At 48.8% G+C, this 21934-nt stretch overlaps 6 protein-coding genes across 6 annotated transcripts; 3 read left to right on the top strand and 3 right to left on the bottom strand.

Annotated features, from left to right (window-relative positions):
• The first annotated feature begins 46 nt into the window (after positions 1–46).
• LOC120950012 (NADH-cytochrome b5 reductase-like) lies at positions 47–1166 on the top strand. The gene has a single exon (XM_040367718.2). The coding sequence runs from the start codon at positions 102–104 to the stop codon at positions 1128–1130; it is 1029 nt and encodes a 342-aa protein (XP_040223652.2). The 5' UTR covers positions 47–101; the 3' UTR covers positions 1131–1166.
• On the bottom strand, positions 1053–21640 carry LOC120950009 (cytosolic carboxypeptidase 6). Its single transcript, XM_049605889.1, is given in 6 exon segments — positions 1053–1762; positions 1839–2179; positions 2181–2608; positions 2679–3172; positions 6658–6723; positions 20746–21640. Coding segments are annotated over 6 exon segments (1971 nt in total). The 5' UTR covers positions 20765–21640; the 3' UTR covers positions 1053–1139.
• LOC120950014 (histone H3.3A) lies at positions 3493–6477 on the top strand. Its single transcript, XM_040367722.2, has 3 exons — positions 3493–3625; positions 5040–5321; positions 5441–6477. Exons 2-3 carry the CDS (start codon positions 5040–5042, stop codon positions 5567–5569), a joined length of 411 nt encoding a protein of 136 aa, XP_040223656.1. The 5' UTR covers positions 3493–3625; the 3' UTR covers positions 5570–6477.
• Positions 7495–11037, bottom strand: LOC120950008 (ionotropic receptor 75a-like). The gene is made up of 6 exons (XM_040367711.2): positions 9981–11037; positions 9786–9913; positions 9534–9707; positions 9016–9457; positions 8789–8945; positions 7495–8711 (listed from the first exon to the last, which is right to left on the bottom strand). Exons 1-6 carry the CDS (start codon positions 10620–10622, stop codon positions 8332–8334), a joined length of 1923 nt encoding a protein of 640 aa, XP_040223645.2. The 5' UTR covers positions 10623–11037; the 3' UTR covers positions 7495–8331.
• On the bottom strand, positions 12075–14388 carry LOC120948134 (ionotropic receptor 75a-like). Its single transcript, XM_040364141.2, has 4 exons — positions 14339–14388; positions 14081–14260; positions 13568–14015; positions 12075–13494 (listed from the first exon to the last, which is right to left on the bottom strand). Exons 1-4 carry the CDS (start codon positions 14353–14355, stop codon positions 12958–12960), a joined length of 1182 nt encoding a protein of 393 aa, XP_040220075.2. The 5' UTR covers positions 14356–14388; the 3' UTR covers positions 12075–12957.
• On the top strand, positions 18129–18910 carry LOC125906551 (uncharacterized). Its single transcript, XM_049605892.1, has 2 exons — positions 18129–18292; positions 18371–18910. The coding sequence occupies exons 1-2, from the start codon at positions 18157–18159 to the stop codon at positions 18904–18906; spliced, it is 672 nt and encodes a 223-aa protein (XP_049461849.1). The 5' UTR covers positions 18129–18156; the 3' UTR covers positions 18907–18910.
• Positions 21641–21934: the final 294 nt, after the last annotated feature.

Genomic DNA, 21934 nt, shown 5'->3' with positions numbered 1-21934 from the left:
GTCAGCACACACATTGTTGAAGTGTGTGTGCATGTAAACAGCCATCTCCTGTCAAATGGAACAAAGTTTTTTTTGCAATCCCTTCGGACCGACATTGCGAAATGAGCCAAGAAGACCCGGCCTGCTGTGGCTCCGGCTGTACCAACTGTGTGCTGGACGTGAAACCATCCAAACACACGCTCCCACCCGATGTGGTCAACGTGTTCGATCGAACGTACAAACAATTCCGGTGCGAGTGCGTTACCCCGGCAGCGGACAATGTGTTCCGGTTTCGCTTTCGCTACGTTCCGGCCATCGGTGACGAGCGCGAGCAGCTGATCGTACCTCCCGGATGTCATCTAATGCTGCGAGCGCTTCGATCCGCCCTCCACCAGCCCGACCGGAAACCGGTCAGGAGTGCGGAAGATAACCCCTTGCTACGTTGGTGGGAAGCGAATCCCGTCCAGCCCGGGGGAGAGGAGCATGCAAAACAAACGCATCAAAAGTACGACAAAAGTGAAGACGACCTGTACCTCAGCCGGCCCTACACACCGATTGCGTTCGACCAGGAGCACGGCACCTTCGATGTGCTGATAAAGCTGGAACCGGGCGGTCAAATGACGAACCACCTCGTAACGCTGTCGGCCGGATCGCGCACCGAGTGGAAGGGTGTGTATGGAGATTTCCTGTGGACGCGCAATCGGTATCGCCATGTGGTCGCTTTCGTGCAGGGCGTTGCCATAGCGCCGGTGTACAGCACACTGCGATCGATTCTCGACGACGAAGGGGACGAGACCCGGCTGACGCTTTGCGCATGCTTTCGCAACCTTGCCGGTGTGCTGCTCCGGGACGAACTGCGCTCACTGGCCGGCTACTGGAACTTCGCGTATGCCATCTACCTGTCCCGGCGTACCTGCGCGTGTGCTGCTGCGGGGGTGGAGCGATGCAATTGTCTCGCCGCCCGCCTGCGCTACAACGAACCCATCCACGACCGGCGGCTAGCAGCGGCGGAAATCGAACGATTGCTCCAGCGACCCCTAGCTGATGGCAAACCTTCGCTGCTGGTGCTACTCTGCGGTACCGAATCGTTCACTAGCTTTATTAAGTCTACCGTGGAGAAGTTGGAAATAGAAAATTGCTACACGTTTTAGCACCGAGGTCTAGGCCTTGCGCGAGGACGATTTGACCGTGTGCCGGCGGATCTTTTCCTTCTCCCGCTCGAGCGTCTTGCCGGCCGTGGCCTCCTCCAGGCCACCGCGCGTCAGCTGGTTAAAGTCGATGATCGTGAGGTGCGGTTTCGGCGGCACGCTCAGCATCTCGATCGGTGGCATCTTCGGATCCGTCGCGGTCGACCCCGCCTGGCCCTTGCCCCTGCTGCCCACCTTCAGCCGGAAGTCGCTGGAAAAGTCGAGATTGCTGAACCGGGCCGCCTGTATGTTGGACAGCGAAAACTGGTCCTGGTGGATGTGGGGCCGCATCCGCAGTCCACCACCACCGCCGCCGTGCCCCGGATGGCCGTACATGTACCGCACCGGCGACCCATCCTCCGAGGTGGCACTGTCGTAGCAGATGGACAGGTCTGTGTAGCTGATCGGGGCGTACGCGCGGGTCGTCTTGGGGCGCACCCGCACCTCGCTGCGCGTTTTCGACCGTGCCCGCGGGCGGTGCGTCCGTGGACGGCCCTTGCGCGGCCGCAGCTCGTCGACGGGCGGGATGGGCAGAATGTTGGTAAACCGGTAATACTCCAGAAACGTGCGGGCGAGGTTTCTTCCGATTCGCATGTCTGTAAGCAGAAAAGATGGAATGGAGATAATCAGCGCGTCAGTAAAAGAAAAAAGTGTGTTGCTCGCGACACCTACACCCATCCTCCGTGTACTGGGTGAGAATGTTGGTCCCGTTCAGGAAGTAGCCGCACATCGACACCTCCAGCGTGTACGTGTTGACGTTGTCGCTGAGCGCCTCGACAAAGTAGCGCCGCGCCGTGCCCGACTTGCGGTCGTCCGCGTTGAACATCATGTGCTCCTGGCAGAAGTCCTCGCACTTGGTCGCAAACAGCTTCGGGAAGACGAGATGCCGCTCGTACCGGTACACGTTGTCGTACGTGCTGCCGTAGATGAACGTCCCGGTCAGGCTGGAGTGGGCGTGCAGATCGATCACAAAGTCCACCTGATAGCACTGCCCGGAAGGGGAAACGCAACAATATCAAACCCACTGGTCTGCCCAACCCCCTCGTCCTAACCTCCCCCCCCATCGGACTTACACTGGAATTGTCGTACTCCTTCAACATCTTCATCACAGCCGATAGGGTTGGGTGCGTGTACTGGGACAGCCGGTTCCACGAGCGGTTCAGATCGTGCCCGATCACGTTGCACCGGTTGTTGCCGAGGAACACGCCGTCCGGGTTGAGCATCGGCAAGATCTTGAACACCACGTGCTCGCGCAGCGCCTTCGAGATGGGCTGGTTGGCGGCGGCCAGAAACTCGATCAGCCCCTGCACCACGTACGAGGCGGGCGACTCGCCCGGATGTATGCGCGCCAGTATGACGACCATGTGGATCACGTTCTTCGGGTCCATCTTGTCCGGTTTCTTCACGTCGTCGAACGTGATCAGCTCGAGTTTGCGATTTTGCTAGAAACAACACACGAACGCCCTGTTTAAGTAGAAATGTTCCCCAAACAAAGTCCCAAACCACACTTACGATGCTCATGCCGAGCGAGGACCGCTCGAACGCTTCCGGAAACTTCAGCTCGACCGCGTTCAGGTACGCCTGCATCTTGGAGTAGGAGTAGGGAAAGGTAAGCGCGAACTGGTACACCTCGTCCTCCTTGTCGAACCCGAACGCGAAGCTCAGCACGTAGTGGTTCTGGTGCACCGGCGACTTGTAGTAGAACACCTCGCACCGGGGCAGCCGCTGCCACTTGGGCCGGCTGGTCGACTTTACCAGCGGCGTCATGCCGTCCTTGAACAGGTTGCGGCTCTTGTTCATGTTGACGATGTTGAAGATGACGCGCTGGTCCTGCTTCACGTTGTCCACGGTGAAGTTGAACCAGAAGCGGTACCGCGGATTGCACGTGTCCGGCCGCAGGAACAGATCGTACTCGAACTCGCCTACTAGGTCGACCCGCCCGAGGTTGCCCGTTTCGAACGCCGCATCGAAGCACAGGTGGCCCCGTTTCGCTTTGCCACTGTGTCCTGGTTTGGGGGCGAAGAGAGATAGAGAGGGCAAAAGGAGCGAAATGGCATTATTTTTTAAAATTTACTTGAAATAGAAATCACGTAAAATAGAAATTTTAACATTTTCCTGTTTTTTTGAATTTCAAAAACACGCCGAAAACTATGCAAAGACACACGGGCTGAGAACACAGCTGCACCTGCTAAACGCATGCGTGTTTTAGCGCGGGAGAGTGCGAGCGAGCACGATAGCGCTCCCACTCGCCGGCAGTGCCGCGTGCGCGCAAGCGAAACAGCACCATCTACCCACCCCGCACGTTGGTGTGTTGGTGTGCGCACTTGCAGGTCGGGAAAAGCCACACCACACACAGAGACGTCATTACTTCTTGGATCTTCTTGACGAGCGGAAGCTACTTTTGCCCGTGTGAGCTACGATTGTTGTGCGTTAAACAAAGCAAGTAGAGCAAGAGAGAGGTAAGCAGTGTTCCCCCCATCCCACTCACTCCCGAAGGGTAGTGGTGGGCCAGTCCGCTTCCCCCTTCGAGCGGTAGCGCTAGCGCTCCACAAGGGTCAACCAAAGGCGCGTTATTCCCGGGAAGAAAAGAACGCGCTTCGTGTCCCCCCGAGTGAAGCGAAAAGTGAAAACTCTATTGGCAATCGTTCACCCTTTCATTAGTGTGTGTGTGTGTGTGTGTATGTGTGTGGCTGCAGAAGGGACACTAGCGAGGTGTGTGTGCTGGTAATATGCTTCGCAATGTGTTGTGAAGGCTCGCGCGCTTGAACATTGACACGGTGGGGCGATGAATGAACATGATGTTGGGCAGCAATTTTTGAATGTGCCTCGATCGCGCGCGCGATGTTCCACCGCCAGCGACGCCATTTTGTTGTGAGAGCAGCGATACTAAGCTGGAAGTAGTTGATGGATGGGGAGGGGGTTGGGGAGGCGCTGGTGCTGATGCGTTTCAATTGTGGACTGCTTTGTCGAACTCCTCTCCCCCAACCCACCAAGTGGAGTTGAGTTTTTCTCACAATTTGAAGCACAAAATTATGTTGTGTTCGTGTGATTGAATTTCGCGTCATTTTAACTGCATTTGCTTGACGGGAAAGCGGTTCAAGGTATTGTGCGCAATCGTTGTTTTGAGAGAATGTTCGAGTGTGTGTGTGTGCGTGTGAAGTTTGATGAAATGAAATTTAAACAACACACGCAACGTGCAGAATTATGGAAAAAGAATGATTGTTTAATAAATTTGCTATCTTTTCGCATTGTTTTGATAATTTTGTTGAAACAACGTTAATTAATTTTTAATGTTTGTTTTGTTTAGTTTATCAAATTTAAATCGAATTGAAAACGGCGATTTTCGCACTTTTGCGTGTTAACATCATTTAAAACATTTTCCCATTTTCTATTGTTAATTTCTACACCCCACCGCGTTATATTGAAATTATGTTTTTGTTTTGATTGAATGTTATGGCCTACTGGGATAAAGGGCAGCCGACATCTTGGATTTAGGGGTTTCATCACCGTGCAAGAATAGGGCTGGAATTAATTCCACCGCTTGTGGTTTAAGGAGGAAAAGTATGTGTTTGGTTGGCTTGGGTTATTGATTTTCTCGAGCTTTTTGGCGGGGAGCGTCAGTGCGCATGTCGCCCCGTTTCACAAGCGGCTGGCTGACTTTCGAAGAAGCAGAAACCGGTTTTTCACCTTCTTTTTCATGCCAAGCGAGAGGGAGGCAGAATTTCAGCGCGTGTTTGAGAAAGAAAAAGAGAGCGATTAGGTTGTATCGAGTCCACCACCACTCGTTTCTACTACTGCATTTTGGTGTTTTGTTCTAATGAAACTTTTCTTTTTTTCTTTTCATCGAATCCCCCGGTAAATAATATGATGTAGATGGCACGTACCAAGCAGACCGCCCGTAAGTCGACCGGAGGAAAGGCTCCGCGCAAGCAGCTGGCCACCAAGGCCGCCCGTAAGAGCGCCCCGTCCACCGGTGGCGTGAAGAAGCCGCATCGCTACCGTCCCGGTACGGTCGCGCTGCGTGAAATCCGTCGGTACCAGAAGTCGACGGAGCTGCTGATCCGCAAGCTGCCGTTCCAGCGGCTGGTGCGTGAGATTGCGCAAGATTTCAAGACCGATCTGCGCTTCCAGTCGGCCGCCATCGGCGCCCTTCAGGTAAAAAACGTTTCTTTTGCCAGTCGGGGGGGAGGAAAAACTCTTTCTTCCGTAGTGTAATACCTTTCTTTAATACCCTTTTTTCCCAACCAACAACACACACACACACACATCCGCAGGAGGCCAGCGAAGCTTACTTGGTCGGTCTGTTCGAGGACACCAACTTGTGCGCGATCCACGCCAAGCGTGTCACCATCATGCCGAAGGACATTCAGCTGGCACGCCGCATCCGCGGCGAACGTGCTTAAGAAGCATATTGGATTAGTAATAAAATTTTCTTAAAACACTATATTATAATTTTAAACAAAATGATGCAACTACCATATGCGTACAATGCGCGATGGAGGAAAGGATGGAGGAGCAGGAGAAGGAGGAGAGCAAAGCAAGAACTTTGATAAACATTGAACACAAACTTTGATGAACCAGAACTTTGATAAAAACACATAACATTGAAAAATAAAACATGAAAAAAAAAAATGAAATCAGCAAAACGAAAACCGATCGTTCGATCGATTTGGCGCTGCATATTTTCCAACAAGATTCGATCTCCCAAATCAGCTTGAAATGGGCAGCAAACGAAAGAGTTGCGATGGGTAGTAGATGCGATTGCACGTATATGTGGCGCACAGGCTCTGTCTGTCGCCAATTGATTGATTGGATTGATTGAACCGTACATTCATAAGTATTTGGAAAAATAAATAGGTCAACGTTCGATGTTGCAAATTACAATAACATACGATTATCGATAATATTAATGCAAACAGCAAAAAAAAAAAAAAAGAATACAACAATTATCTAGACATATTCTGCATTTCTCTTCATCTTACAACACAAACACTATTACTCTACATTCTCGGAAACCCCGGTATTTCATCCCTGGGAGCACAGTCATCCTTTCTCGCTGTGTCCAACAGACCACTAAACCTGACAGAGCAAGCAAGCTTTTGATTTGTCGTTGCCTGGGATGGCGAGATGCGTTTCCGAAGCAAATTAACCGTAACCAATGCGTGTCCAGTAAATAGTACCGGCAAACAATGGCTTAATTATAACACACAATTATTAGCAGTTCGTCAACCGTATATAATTGAGGCCCCCCTATTTTCACAGTAATTCGTAATAAAATCTTAATGGAAAAATACATTTTCTAGATGGTTAATTTCGGTGGCACTTTCTTTTCTCCGAAGTACGGTCAGCTAATTCCAATCCGAAAAATGATGGTGCAAAGAGATGAAGGTGTAATAGTAATTAGTAATTCACTGCAGCCTGAGTGCAAAGCGTTTCCTTCGAGTGAGTGCTGCTACTACTACTACTACTGCTACAGCATTGCACCACTTACCTGGAGGTCGAACGATAACACGGCTCACATTTCCAAGTCCTCCCTCACCGTCGCTGTCGTCACTGTCTGAAAAAGGATGAAAAACAGACCACAAACACAAAACGTATTAGCGCGTTTGCCAGCGAAGGGAAAACACTACATTTAGAACTTTTCGGATTTAGCGCAGTGGCAACACCTTCTTCCGCCCGCTGATACATGCTCGTATGGGCGAGCGGATCACACGCATCCGGATTCATGCTGGGCGGGGTGGGCAGGTGTGCCTGTCCGTGGAGCCACCCAAAAACAACGATTCCCCTGTTCGCGAGACGACGATCCTTCACTCTCCAATGTTTGCACCGGAGGTCCGTCGGGATCGAATGGGTGCAACTTACTGAAGCCCTCCAACAGATCGAAATCACACCAAAGACGACCGACCGTGTGTGTGTATGTGTCTTGCCGAGCCCGGGGGTATCTCAAAGCCGCACACCCCCACCCCCAACGGCCAAAGCCCCCATTTTTCTTGGTGAAGTTGAAGAAGGCAGGACCTTCTCTTCTAACCCGTGTGGAGCCCCACAGATGGGAATGATGGAGATGTTGGTGCAAAAGGTGTGCCGCACAGCACACACACACACCCGCACATACGCACTCCTCCTTTATGGGGCCATTACAGGGAGATGGAGCCCATACGTTGGGTGCAAAACGCGACTCAGCCACACTCAGTGTGTGTGAAGTGTGGCAGGCCCATAATGCATGCACACACCACCATTACCACCATCATTGGGGTGGTAATGGCTGCGTACATTGGCCACGTGGTCTCGTGCGAGTTTCTATGCTTGGAACCACACTTGGGTGGGCTTGGGTGTGGTGAACCAGGCCCACTTGGGGACGTTATGGGTTACGGGAATTCCCTCGTTTGCGTTCGCCTGTCTATCAAACATAATGTGCAATATTCTATTGCGCCTATCGAAGAGGAGAAAGAGAGCGAGGGTGCGTGATGTCACGGTGTGAACGGGCAGTAACGGTGGAAATGCATGAACCTTTCTGGGGGGGCCCGAGCGGCGACCGCCCAGATGCACACAACCAAGCCTCGACGCGTCAAAGCTAATGAGGCTCCACCAAGGTACGTCGTCCTTCGTGCAAAATTTCCCGCGTGGCAACGGATGCAACGGTTTTCAAACGGCACCTTTACACCGTGTGGCCGATAAACGAACCGATGCCTCGGCACGATTACCATCAAACAGTAAAGGTAGAATGTGGCAGTTACCACCGATCCGTCGCTGCAGCCGGGCTGAGTAGAGCAAGTGTTGGTTGGAAATCAATTTTGAGAAAGTTTCACCTTCTTTTTCTCGGAGGAAGTAGCGAAATAAACGGCAGCGTTGAAGACTAGTTCTCGTGTATTTGCGTTTAACATGCAACGTGTTGTTTGTAGCCCAACGGGCTTGTTCGGGGTAGTCAACGATTAAGTGGTTTTGATAAAGAAGTAGTGCTGTGTGCGGTAGTTTCTAAGGATAACACATGTGCTGACGAGTTCATAGTGTTGTGATTACCCGCAGGAGTTTGTTAAATATGGTGCTGGAATGTATGCCAGTTTCTTTCCGTTTTGAGATGGGTGGATAGTTGCATGTTGAGCCAAACATCCCATATCGAAGGGGCACCTGGAAGCCGCCCCTCTACGCCCATCGTCATTGTGCCTGTTTAATTAAGCCAACGGAACCCCGCCGGAATGGCTCGTATCTGCCGCTCGTGCCACCAGGTACGAAGGCGCAAGAACAAAAGCTCCGATGCGAGTAATGCTGCGCTGGCGGCCATACCAGCGGCCAGCAGTACAAACGCGAACCTCACATCCGCCAGATGGATCTGCTCGGTGTGCGTACTGCTCTGTTTGTTGCACTTGGGCCGGGGCGTATAGTATCGCGCGTGATGGTACGCCAGCAGGCCGCTTTCCTTGATCAGCTGCAGGTTAATCTTGAACAGCTCCCGCAACGGGCTGCCCTTGATCAGGGGCAGATGGACGGGACGCTGGGGATAGAGCTGGACCTGCTGCAGATCACAGATTTCCCGTTCGGTGAACGTTTCTGTAAAGGCGTTTTGGGCCGTATAAGGTTAGTCAAGCTCTGTAGGTGGACGGATCCCCTAAGGTCCGGACACGCACCTATGATGAGTGCATTGCCGTACGAAGTTTCACAGTGAAACGCATACCCGCCCTGCCGGACCAGCTGCATACCGAACGACAGGTTCACGAATCCTCCATACCTGTTGGGCAGAACCTTCGTTTCGTACAGCTTCAAAGCGGCCGGATTGTTGGTACGCTGCAAAAAAGGCAGGCAAACAGTCGTATAAGAAAACAACCCTTCACACTCTCGCTCCCCTCAGCGTTACGAGAAAAAAGTCACGGTGGTAGCTCAGATTCTCGACCGTCATCTTTATCTCGCTGTCCACCAGCTTCTGCAGCGTGTTGATCGTCTTTGGCGGTGTGATCAGCTGATAGCCCACGATGAAGGAGCAGTAAAACTGGAACAGGATCATCGAGGAGCACATCGCGACCAGTACCAGCACTTGGTTCGAGCTCCACCAAATGATGCGATGATGGATGCCCTGCTGGCACACCATTCCCAGCGTACCGAGCAGCGACTGTTCCACCAGCCAGTCGAGAGTTGATCTACTGCGACCTGTCCGGTGAATGCAGACGATCAGCAGCGCGATCAGTAGTGCTACCGCGCCAAAGATCAGGCTAATAGCAAGCCAAACAATATTCGTGAACGGAAGCATGAAGATGTTGCTATTGTTCAAACTTTTCGGATGCCGGAACACGGTGTAGAAGCTGCGGGAAAGACAGAAAGAGAGAGTGAGAGATGGAGATAACAGTGTGCAGTGTAGTGTCCCCATAAGACTCGTACGTTCCGTGCGCTATTTCGATGGTTGTTTCGAAGATTGCAATACGCTCCGTCGTGAGTCCAAAGGGAGTGGTCACAAAATCGACCTGTTTGGATTGTAGCTGGCCCACTACACCTCGTGATGAGTTTTTGCCGATCAGATCAAATCGCCAATCTTCGGTTAATATCACTATGAGCCTGTTGGAGAGAGATGGACCATGGACAAATATTTCTATTAGGACAAATGTATGCCTTTCAGGAAGTGAGGTGAGCTACTTGAAATTCAGCTTCATCTCAAGCAACTTCACCAGCTGATAGCTGTGTATGGTTGCGGTGTACGATGTCTGTCTCTTTACAGGGTTGAGGTACTCGATGAATGATTGCGACTGTAGTTTGTCAATGGTCTACAAAGAGGAGGAAGCAGCATTTAGATCCTCCAAACAATTTCCAACCAAGAACACTCCATCTCACCGCTAGCGCTGTCCACAGCTCAATGCCCTCCAGGTCGTGGCTGCGAGCCCGACTTTTGGGCAGCTGGTTCAACGAAGAAACTGTTCCCAACAGCTCGAAACTAACTCGACCCCCACGGCGCTTAACGGTCCCCCGTACATCATACACTTCGAAAATCCTGGGAACATCTGCACGATCGCCACGATCGAACACTAGCATGATGGAGGCATCGTAGTTAATGTTCTGAGCCGACAGCAAACAGGTCACCTGCTCAAAGTTGCGTCCACCAAACATAAGCCAATGAAAGGTATCATTGAAGTAGGCATTATCGGACAGGTGACTCAGAACTGATTCCATTCCGGAGCATTCCAGGTTGAGAGTGATGGCCGTTTTGTAGCGCTCATAAAACATGTGCCATTGGAAATGCCGTCGAAAGTGGGCGCCGGTCACGTCGAGGTAGTACACGCTGCCATGGAATGACTGGCGAAGGGCTGATGCGATGCGGATCACATCCTGATCAACCGGCTCCTGGACACAGTGGAGTAACATCAGGCTGGTAATGGAACGCTTCTCCAGAAACTCTTCGATCAGTTGAGTTCGGGACGAACATCGAGTTGGAGTTAAAAGTCCTAGCAGGAACAGGGCACAAACAAACACCTTCATGTTGCAGAGTCACTGAGACACATGTTCGGACTGAAGCACTTTAAATATTCGCTGTGATGAATCCTTTGCTGATACAATTATCATGTCAGAGGAGAGGTAACACATGTGCTTTGGTATGGTGAGCGCAAGAACTAACAAATTGCAATAATAATTCACATTAAAGAGGAATAATCCCCACTTAAGAGGAATTCAATTACTGATAGCAACATTGTATCAAAAGGTTATTTTTAGGATATGAAACGCTTGTTTAATTTGGTTCAAACGACGATGGGCATAATAATGCGATAATTATCTTCCAGGGACTATGGTTATCCTTGACGATGGTACCACAATTCGCGTATTGTAACTGAGGCCCTTTTTTATATGTCAACTTAAAGTGGATAATGTAGATAATGAAGGTCAATTTATATCTTACAAGACTGTGCGAGGTAAATAGCACGCGGTGTCCTTGGTATTATAGATGAGTAGGGTATTTAATTGAATTACGTAGAAATGAGCTTATATGCTATTAAAATAGTTAAAATGAACTTAATTCCAACGAAAATGCTAATGCATAATTAACCTTATGTAATATTTACTTTACACATGGATATAACAGAACACTGCTAATATGTTGAATTTGTAATACTTTTTGCATGCTTTTCATAGAATTCGTTTATTTGACCCGGTTACAGAGCTACGCATCATGATGCATAATAATTCCAGCGTGCGTGTCACTCAAGGTTTTTTAAAGGCAATTTCTTCGAGGCTTTTAATTCTAAAGAGTATATCAACAGAAACTGATTTAGAACAGGTCCTGGAACTGATCTCAAACTCATTTCATACTCTGAAACTTTTAAACAAACCATACCGCTCCAGGACCTTATATGAACCTCATACAGGTCTGAGAATTGGTTTTGGAACGGATGAACAGAATCGAAAAGATCCTAAATCCATACAGATGCTGGAATTTATCCTGATCTCATACCGGTATCCAAAAGATACCGAACCAAGATACCCGATACCGTGTAAAGAACCTGTAGGTCCTGTTGTCCTGGGTTTGGAGTAGCTCCGAGTAGTAGCATCAAACGTTCTCGGCTTGGCAGGGGCCGTCCTGAGGAACGTGTCGATGGTGTTGGGCTGATGTTGATTCAAGTTGATTGGGCAATTAGAAAGAGGGAAAAATGATTCTTGCTCACTTGGTCATTCGATTATTTGCCTCAAATTCCCTCAGCAAAGCGGTGAACCGGATCTTTCAAAAAGTGATCCATGTTTCACTCGCTCATTTTAAAGACCCGGGCCATCCGAGCGGATCCGGATCTGATCACACATTTCTAGTACAGTAGCAACGGTGGAAATGCATGAACCATCCTGGGGGTGCCCGAGCGGCGACCGCCCAGATGCACACAACCAAGCCTCGACGCGTCAAGTTAATGAAGCTCCTCCAAGGTACGTCGTCCTTCGTGCAACATATCCCGCGTGGCAACGGATGTAAAGGCCGGGCTACATTGATCGTACTCTCTGGTGTAATTTTGATTTTCACTAGCGCATCTGGCGGCGGCTGACCGAAGCATTTTTCCAAACAATTTGGAGCCGCTTCAGAAAATATGTTATTTTTCCATGTTTTTTACCTTAACTGGATTGGAAAAGCTTTGTAATTGATAGATGAATATGTTTTGCAAGTATTTCAGCCGTTTTCGCATCAAAAAACGGTGAAAAAACTAATTAACTTTGAGATCCAACACGACCATTCCCCCGACGACCAAACAAAGCTTCCACCAGCCGCCGCCAGATGCGCTAGTGAAAATCGAAATTACACTTGCGAGTACGATCAATGTAGCCCGGCCTTAACGTTTTCCAAACGTTCCAGCCTTTACACCGTGTGACGACAAACGAAACCAATCCCTCGGCATGATTACTATCAACAGAAAAGGTACAATGTGACAATTACCACCGGTCCGTCGTTGCAGCCGGGCTAAGTACAGCAAGTGTTGTAGGAAATAAATTTTGAGAAAGTTTCACCTTCTGTTTCTCGGGGGAAATAGCGAAATAAGCGGCAGCGTTGACGACTAGTTCTCGTGTATTTGCGTTTAATATGCAACGTGTTCCGACGGGCTAGTTTGGGATAGTCAACGATTAAGTGGTTTTGATAAAGAAGTAGTGCTGTGTGCCGTAGTTTCTAAGGATAACACATGTGCTGACGAGTTCATAGTGTTGTGATTACCCGCTGGAGTTTGTTAAATATGGTGCTGGAATCTACGCTAGTTTTACACCATTTTGAAATTCGCGAACAATTGCATGTTGTGTTAAGCATCGCATATCGAAGGGGCACTCCGCCCATCGTCATTGTGCCTGTTTAATTAAGCCAACGGAACCCCGCCGGAATGGCTCGTATCTGCCGCTCGTGCCACCAGGTACGTAGGTGCAAGAATACAAGCTCCGACCCGAGTAATGCTGCGCTGGCGGCCATACCAGCGGCCAGCAGTACAAACGCGAACCTCACATCCGCCAGATAGATCTGCTCGGTGTGCGTACTGCTCTGTTTGTTACACTTGGGCCGGGGCGTGTAGTATCGAGCGTGATGGTACGCCAGCAGACCTCTTTCCTTGATCAGCTGCAGGTTCACCTTGAACAGTTCCCGCAATGGGCTGCCCTTGATCAGGGGCAGATGGACGGGACGCTGGGGATAGAGCTGGACCTGCTGCAGATCACAGATTTCCCGCTCGGTGAACGTTTCTATGATGAGTGCATTGCCGTACGAAGTTTCACAGTGAAACGCATACCCGCCCTGCCGGACCAGCTGCATACCGAACGACAGGTTCACGAATCCTCCATACCTGTTGGGCAGAATCTTCGTTTCGTACAGCTTCAAGGCGGCCGGATTGTTGGTACGCTGCAAAAAAGGTAGGTAAACAGTCGTATAAACCATAACAGCCCTTCACACTCCCGCTCCCCCAAGGCGTTACGCGAAAAAAGTCATGCTGGTAGCTCAGATTCTCGACCGTCATCTGTATCTCGCTGTCCACCAGCTTCTGCAGCGTGTTGATCGTCTTTGGCGGTGTGATCAGCTGATAGCCCACGATGAAGGAGCAGTAAAACTGGAACAGGATCATCGAGGAGCACATCGCGACCAGTACCAGCACTTGGTTCGAGCTCCACCAAATGATGCGATGGTGGATGCCCTGCTGGCACACCATCCCCAGCGTACCGAGCAGCGACTGTTCTACCAGCCATTCGAAGGTTGACTGCGACCTACTGCGACCTGTCCGGTTGAAGCAGACGATCAGCAGGGCGATCAGTAGTGCTACCGCGCCAAAGATCAGGGTAATAGCAAGCCAAACATTGGTCGTGAACGGAAGCATAAAGATGTTGCTATTGTTTAAACTTTTCGGATGCCGGAACACGGTGTAGAAGCTGCGGGAAAGACAGAGAGATTGAAAGATGGAGATAACAGTGCGCAGTTTAGTGCCCCGTAAGACTCATACGTTCCGTGCGCTATTTCGATGGTGGTTTCGAAGATCGCGATACGCTCCGGCGTGATTGCGAAGGGAGTGGTCGCAAAATCGACCTGTTTGGTTTGTATCTGGCCCACTACACCTCGTGATGAGTTTTTGCCGATCAGATCAAATCGCCAATCTTCGGTTAATATCACTATGAGCCTGTTGGAGAGAGATGGACCATGGACAAATATTTCTATTAGGACAAATGTATGCCTTTCAGGAAGTGAGGTGAGCTACTTGAAATTCAGCTTCATCTCAAGCAACTTCACCAGCTGATAGCTGTGTATGGTTGCAGTGTACGATGTCTGTCGCTTTACAGTGTTGAGGTACTCGATTAATGGTCGCGGCTGATGTTTTGGGCACTTTTGGGCAGCTGGTTCAACGAAGAAACTGTTCCCAACAGCTCGAAACTAACCCGGCCTCCACGGCGCTTAACGGTCCCCCGTACATCATACACTTCGAAAATCTTGGGAACATCTGCACGATCGCCACGATCGAACACAAGCATGATGGAGGCATCGTAGTTAATGTTCTGAGCCGACAGCAAACAGGTCACCTGCTCAAAGTTGCGTCCACCAAACATAAGCCAATGAAAGGTATCATTGAAGTAAGCATTATCGGACAGGTGACTCAGAACTGATTCTATTCCGGAGCATTCCAGGTTGAGAGTGATGGCCGTTTTGTAGCGCTCGTAAAACATGTGCCATTGGAAGTGCCGTCGAAAGTGGGTGCCGGTCACGTCGAGGTAGTACACGCTGCCATGGAATGACTGGCGAAGGGCTGAGGCGATGCGGATCACATCCTGATCAACCGGCTCCTGGACACAGTGGAGTAACATCAGGCTGGTAATGGAACGCTTCTCCAGAAACTCTTCGATCAGTTGAGTTCGGGACGAACATCGAGTTGGAGTTAAAAGTCCTAGCAGGAACAGGGCACAAACAAACACCTTCATGTTGCAGAGTCACTGAGACACATGTTCGGACTGAAGCACTTTAAATATTCGCTGTGATGAATCCTTTGCTGATACAATTATCATGTCAGAGGAGAGGTAACACATGTGCTTTGGTATGTTGAGCGCAAGAACTAACAAATTGAAATAATAATTCACATTACAGGGAAATAATCCTCACTTAAGAGGAATTCAATTACTGGTACAGAAAATACATAAAATGGTTATTTTTAGGATAAGAAATGCTTGTTTGATTTGGTTTAAATGACGATGGGCATAATAATGCGATAATTAGCTTCCAGGGACTATGGTTATCCTTGATGATGGTACCACAATACCAGTATTTTAACTTAGGTCCTTTTTTCTAGGCCAACTTACAGGGTTTCCCACGATTTATTGGTCAGTTCCCATGATTTTTTGGTGAATTCCCACGAATTTTTGGTCGTATCCCATGGATTTTTAGTTCGTTCCCATAATTTATTGGTATTTTCCGAATGGATATCAATACAATTGGACCAAAAAAATCTGGGAAACGGCCAAAAAATCGTGGGAACGCACTAAAAAAATATGGGAACCAACCAAAAATTGATGAGATCCAACCAATAAATCGTGGGAAACCCTGTAAAGTGGATAATGTAGATAATGAACCTCAATTTATATCTTACAAGACTGTGAGAGGTAAATAGCACGCAGTGTCCTTGGTATTATAGATGAGTAGGGTATTCAATAAAATTACGTAATAACGAGCTAATATGCTATTAAAACACTTAACTGACCATACTAAATCAACTTAATTCCAACGAAAATGTTTAGATATTATCAGCGTTATATAATAATTACTTTACATATGTCTACAAAAGAACGCTGCTCATATGGTGAATTTATTAGCCTTTTTGCATATTTTTCATTTTGGATATTTTGCCTGGTTACGGAGCTACGCAAATAAATTTTGAATACTACTTTTGAATATACTATGTAGTAACTCTAGCGTGCGTGTCACTCAAGGTTTTTTAAGCCAATTCCCTGGTGACTCTTAATTCCAAAGGGTGTGTCAACAAAAACTGATTCAGAGCTCATACAGATCCTAGAACTGATCCTAAACCCATTTCATACTCTGAAACTTTTACACAACCCATACCGCTCCAGGAACTAATATCAACCCCATACAGAGCTGATCCCACACCGCTTGTGGAACTGATACTAATCTCATACATGTCCTGGAATTGATCTCTATCAAAGAACCCGACATTCGACGAAATTCCCGGCACAAGTTGGTTGAAAACATGGTGCTCATGAGTTCAAATACAATCATGATCTACGTGTACGTATCTCTCGCTAAAAGATACCAATAAATTCTTCTTCTTCTTTGGCTCAGCAACCGTTGTCGGTGAAGTTGTTTGTTCGAATAGTTTGGCAAGGCTTTGGCTCCAACGGAGTTCTTTCGCCTGTTGTTGGTAAAGGCCTGCCTGTACCACTTGTGGGCATAGCTTTCAGTGACTTATGGATTACCACCCATAGGAGGATAGTCAGTCCTACGTATGGCGGCACGGTCCATATGGGGCTTGAACCCATGAAGGGCATGTTGTTAAGTCGTACGATTTGACGAATGTACCACGAGACCGGCAACCAAGAAATTAAACCAGTAAAGGTGAAATACAAAGTAATACTATTTAATTTCATTTTAACTTTCTACTTCCAAAACCCGTCTCCACGTAACAGAACTCAATCCATTTAGACAAACCCTACCGGTACAATTCTGCTCCCCGGTACAGATGCCGGATTCTCGCATGATCTGTAGCTGCAACTTGAACAGGTCCTTCAGCGGGCATCCCTTGATCAAGCTGGGAGACGCGGTGTGGGTTGCGCATGACATTATGCAGCTCGCAAATTTGTCTCTCGGTAAACGTTTCTAGAAATAACAAGAAGGGGAAGGATTGCGTTTTGTTGGTGCTCTACACAATTGCTACTGTTACCCCGTACCCAGCACGTCTGCGTTTCCGTAAGACGTGTCACAGTTGGAAGGCATGCCTACCCTGTCGGACAAAGGCGAGCCCGATCGCTACTGGGTTCTTCGTTCGCTGGAAAATGGTTCGGAGAGTGGAGAAGGCCGAAATGTAATATACCACACTGTGTCGGGAAGTTTCACCAGCGACCAGTTACCAGACAAAAAGTCATCATTCTATTGTACTGTACATCAATCGAAACGTTCGTCCCGGTAGCAATCAGTTTCTCCAGAGTGCGAATCGTACGACCAGCTAATAGCTAAAGATGAAGAATGCATAAGTGCTCCTCGCTGGCCATAAGTGATCAACGGTGTGCCGTTACGTCCAGCATGCTGAGCGTAAAAAGGACAGCGATCGTCAGTCCACTAGTATGTGATCGCCCTACAGTAGGCCAGTTGCGATCCAGCTCATCGTATCAAACAGATGGAGGAAAATGTGCCTGTCCCACGCATACCTTGGATGGTGAAAGAATGTAAAGGTCGTGTCCGGTCCTGTTGTCCGGGGTTTGGAGTGCATTAAATAGTCCTGGCAGGGATCGTCGTGAGGAACGTGTCGATACTGTTGGGTTGATGTTGAAGCAAGATTTCGAAGGAAATTCGAACTGGAGCACATCTCAACACGGACAAACGATCCCGTTTAATATCAATTACCGATTCAACAGCACGTAGCCCCACTTGCTGAAGATTTTCACCATCCACCAGTCGGTCGGAGGGGCCAAGGAGGTCAACGTTGCTCATGCCACCGCGTATCTTTACGCTACCGTACACAACGTACATTTCGTAGGAGCAATCGATCACGCTAAAGCAGTTGATAGATGATTATTTTCAATGATGATTGTTGTCAATGACAATGACGAAAGAGACCAGAAAACAAACACGAATTATTTTGCACAAAGTTAGAAACGGAGAATACGAACACAAGAGGGCGTACGCAACCTCCAACCATTCGCTTTTGTCTCGATTAGTCTAATTATCCTTGGGCGGACAGGATAATTGTGTGCCATACTTGCATGGGAAATAGTTTGCTGTTGATTGCACTTTTAGATAGCACTACTCTGTGCTCACCCTGTGCAATACGATCAGTTGTTAAAGAAGCTTTGAGACATGAGGTGCTTGCTCCTTTCCTTCACTTGCCTTGCGCTTACCAGCGCGGTACAAAAAGACCTTGTGTTGTTCGATTTAATGAAATGGCAACAGCTGAAGGTGGTGTACGTTTTCCACTGCTTCCACCTGCAGGATGGTTCGTGAGGAACGGAACGGAAAGTTGCGACTGGCGATGCAATCGAAAACTTTCTCTTCGTGTTTTGTGCAATTTCAGAGCTCATCCACCAGCTGCACAGTGCGAGGAAAAATCACCCAGCAAGTATGTCCTTCCTGAATGTGGCCAGCTTCAGCGGGTCGAAATTCGAGGCCTCACTTCAGTCGGTGCATGTTGGCGTTGGTTTGATGGCCGATTTAAACTGTGACGGGCTGGCAGGTGTACTGAAGGCGCTATCCGTAAGGGGCTTCTTTAATGGTGCACGATTTAGGTGGTTGTTGGGCGGTTTGGAGACGCTGCAGCAGAGTAGGATGATTTTGGAGAAGCTCAATATTACCGCGTCCTCTATGGTGCTTCTCACGCTGCCTATGAGGACTAGCAATAATGACACAAACTTTGCAATTCTTGACGTGTGTGGACATCGTGTGGGTACTCGGTGGGAGTTAAGCTTTCTTCAGATCGGAGCCTGGAGTACGTCCGCCGGTTTGACGATGTGGGATAAGCGGAGCGTGTACGAGAGGCGACAAAATCTGCTCGGAATGCAACTGACTGGAATAGCGAAGGCAAGTGTTTGGACAAGTGCTAGAATTAGTTAGAATGTACTAACTCCGCTTTTTAGGCAACAGCAATAGGTGCTAGCACGGTGACTGGTGAGCTGCAGAGTGGTCGAGCTTATGGATTGCGTCTGTGGAATGTATTGTCTACGATGCACAACTTAAGGTATTCAACTTATAGCGAAAAAAGTGAATGCGAGTATTAAACCTAAACTAACCTTTCCTACAGCATCACTGAGAATCTTGTTAATGAAGGGAATCAACAACCGTTTGACTTAATTATCAACCCTGTCGAAATTAAACAGCAAGACATCTCCAAACTCCACTATACTGCTGCTGTTCACGATACCCAGTATGTTACAATGTGAAGGGTTGAATTAACATTCAAGCTATATTTAAGTGTTCTCCTTTCTCATATTTGCACAGGACAATTCTTCTTTTCCTGCATCCTAATGTGGACTGGACGAGAAATTTTTTTCTGCGCCCCTTTACTGTTCTCTCGTGGCTGGGAATCACTGCGCTATTTCTTGCGTTTCTACTACTAATGTGCTGCATACTACACCTCGATCGGCTGGAGGGTCAGGATAGAGAAAATGGTATTTTGGTGTTAGTGTTGGGAATACTGTGCCAGCAAGGTTTGTTAAGAAATTGGCATAGAAGAAATGCTTCATTTTTTAAAACATATTTACGCGAATGTCTTGCAGGCTTCATCGAAACGTTCCACTCGTACGCAAGCAGAATCACGGTCTTCGCCATGATACTCTTTAGCATGCTGGTTTATCAATTTTATCTGACGTACATTGTAAGCTTTCTGCTGGTCGTACCACCGAAAAGCATCCACACGCTTCACCAGCTAGTAGAAAATGGATTTGCCGTAGCGCTGGAAAACGTGCCCAAAAACGTGGAATATTTAAATGTAGCGTACTCGGGAGCATCGCTTGCTATTAGCTGTCGCCACACAAGACAACACATTGAAGCGCGTTCTTCTCCTCTTTTCTTGTCTGATCCAGTAGGCCACGGATGATGAGCATTTGCTAGCGCTGGTACAAAAGCAACTCACACAGGCGGACACTCTGTACTACGACATGGCGGAAGGACTTGAACTCATTCTTCGCGGAAGGGTTGCGTTTCTGTGCGATGCACACCATGCTTATCAAATGATGCAGAGTGAGTAGAAGCTTTAAAACGTGTCGATTATCTCGTGAACCGACTTTTCTCCCTCTCTAGCCCATTTCACGGACGAGCAGCGGTGCGCACTACAGGAAGTGGTACTGATCAGCAAAAAATCTACCCATCTGGCCCTGGCGAAGGATAATCCGTTGCGGGAGCTGTTTCGCGTCACGGTGCACCGAATCGCCGGAAACGGTGTGATGCAGTACGAGCGGAGCCGTTGCTACGCCGACAAGCCAAGGTGTGCCGAAAATGAGGTTAAAATGCCGGAGGTTAACCTAGATCAGGTGTCCTCGGTGATGGTGCTGTTGCTGGGCGCGATTGTCGGAAGTATCGCCGTGCTGCTGCTGGAGCTCACTGTCAGCCGGGTTTGGCCAGGGCGACACAGAGTCGTGCCGAGCAGCGGCATGAACCGGAAACTTTAACACCTGCTCCTCATAGCAAACATCAATCATTCTTCGGCTGGCAAAAATGGCTGCACAGTTTGTGCTACTTAACATGCACACAGAAAAAGGCAGCAGACCGTTTTTAATAGTAGACAGACAAAACCAAAAAAAAAAAATCTTGCCTGGCGTGTGTAATCCAGGAAAGGCTAAAAAAGGCAATACGACACGATGGCTCACGCTTCACCCCACCTCCGTTTAGTCGATGAAAGCTGTAAAAGCACACCGCGTGCAGACGTCATAAAAAGGCGGCCAAAGCGCTACTCACCTGATCCGAAGTCACCCATCCTGTGGCAGTGCTTGCTGGCTTGTGGGTTTCTCTTTTTGTGCGCAAAAGCTTACGATGCCGATTTACACGCAATCGATACACCGGGCACGGTTAGAACAGGAAGTGGGAACAACGACCGACACCATAGTGATTTTTTGCGTTTTGTTAGTCGCGTTCCCAGGGGTGCCGGATACTCCAATTTGACCGCAGTTGTAACACGGAACAGACGTTTACATCGTTTTCCGTCAATCGTTACTCATCATTCCATAAATCAATGCCACGTTCCACCACCGCACTACTGTCGAATGTCACACACTTGCTCGCAACGGAAGTTGACACTAGGAAAGCACTCCCGGGGTAGTAGACCGTCTTCGCGAGATTATCTGAGGCCGCGAATTGCCCGCACTTTATAGCTTAACTGATAATTTAAAGAAAATTGTATGATTTATGAGCTTTGAGCACGGAGCACTCGCAGGATTTGTACACGTTGCTAGGTGTTTCACTTTCGCGCTAAGGTTAGTGTACTGGGATACTACAAACTGTACGAGAGAATGGCCTTTAACGGGGTTGCACAGAAAGCTTGGAAGAGAATCAACGAAAGGTAATATCCTTGCCGTCCTGTTGTTTGCTTGAACCTTAAGATTCTATTTGAAGATTCTAATTTTGCATAAATAATTCAGCCCAACTTCTAATACGGCCCACCAACATCCGATCAGTGGTATCACGGTACTGATGGCGTTAGCTACGCCCGTCTGCTGGCTTAGCTCGCATCGGACGAACGAAATCGGTGATAAAAAAGTTCCACCCAGCCCCCGTGGAGCCAAAGTTTTGGGCATGCCGTTTTTTGTGTGTTTGCGTCTGATGATGCCGGCAACACGGGTATGACAAATTGCCTTTTCTGGGCGGGGGGGAGGGGGGAGTTGCACGCTCAGTCGTCAGGCGCAAGACAGGGCACAAAACCTCGAAAAAAAAGGGGAAGTGTGCCAGAAGCTGGCCCCGAAATCAGGCACGCCATCGAAAAGGGGTGCTTCAGGTCACTATCAGCCAGGGGGTGTTCGAGCAACTTCATTCATTGCGACCGGCACCGAACCGGTCCGTCCGTCCGTCCGTGTTTGATCGATAGCGGGCACTCCCGTGTTGCACCGACCGGGACAGCACGGAACTGTCGCGATGCCTCCGGAAGTAATGC

This window comes from Anopheles coluzzii, chromosome 2 (genome assembly GCF_943734685.1).
Source record: "Anopheles coluzzii chromosome 2, AcolN3, whole genome shotgun sequence".
Taxonomy (NCBI): Eukaryota; Metazoa; Arthropoda; class Insecta; order Diptera; family Culicidae; genus Anopheles; species Anopheles coluzzii.
Note: the sequence above shows the minus strand (reverse complement) of the source record. Positions and strands in the feature narration are given on the sequence as shown.

What these genes read in the sequence shown, in the direction of transcription:
- LOC120950012 (XM_040367718.2), top strand. Translation starts at nt 102, where the DNA reads ATGAGCCAAGAAGACCCGGCCTGCTGTGGCTCCGGCTGTACCAACTGT.
- LOC120948134 (XM_040364141.2), bottom strand. An exon ending in ATAGCGCACGGAACGTATGA is followed by an intron (nt 14,016 to 14,080) that starts GTCTTACGGGGC and finishes TCTTTCCCGCAG; the next exon opens with CTTCTACACCGTGTTCCGGC. An exon ending in ACCAGCATGACTTTTTTCGC is followed by an intron (nt 13,495 to 13,567) that starts GTAACGCCTTGG and finishes CCTTTTTTGCAG; the next exon opens with CGTACCAACAATCCGGCCGC.
- LOC125906551 (XM_049605892.1), top strand. Translation starts at nt 18,157, where the DNA reads ATGAGGTGCTTGCTCCTTTCCTTCACTTGCCTTGCGCTTACCAGCGCG. An exon ending in CTGCTTCCACCTGCAGGATG is followed by an intron (nt 18,293 to 18,370) that starts GTTCGTGAGGAA and finishes GTGCAATTTCAG; the next exon opens with AGCTCATCCACCAGCTGCAC.
- LOC120950008 (XM_040367711.2), bottom strand. Translation starts at nt 10,622, where the DNA reads ATGAAGGTGTTTGTTTGTGCCCTGTTCCTGCTAGGACTTTTAACTCCA. An exon ending in GAGATGAAGCTGAATTTCAA is followed by an intron (nt 9,708 to 9,785) that starts GTAGCTCACCTC and finishes TCTCTCCAACAG; the next exon opens with GCTCATAGTGATATTAACCG. An exon ending in ACCACCGTGACTTTTTTCTC is followed by an intron (nt 8,946 to 9,015) that starts GTAACGCTGAGG and finishes CCTTTTTTGCAG; the next exon opens with CGTACCAACAATCCGGCCGC.
- LOC120950014 (XM_040367722.2), top strand. Translation starts at nt 5,040, where the DNA reads ATGGCACGTACCAAGCAGACCGCCCGTAAGTCGACCGGAGGAAAGGCT. An exon ending in CCGCCATCGGCGCCCTTCAG is followed by an intron (nt 5,322 to 5,440) that starts GTAAAAAACGTT and finishes ACACATCCGCAG; the next exon opens with GAGGCCAGCGAAGCTTACTT.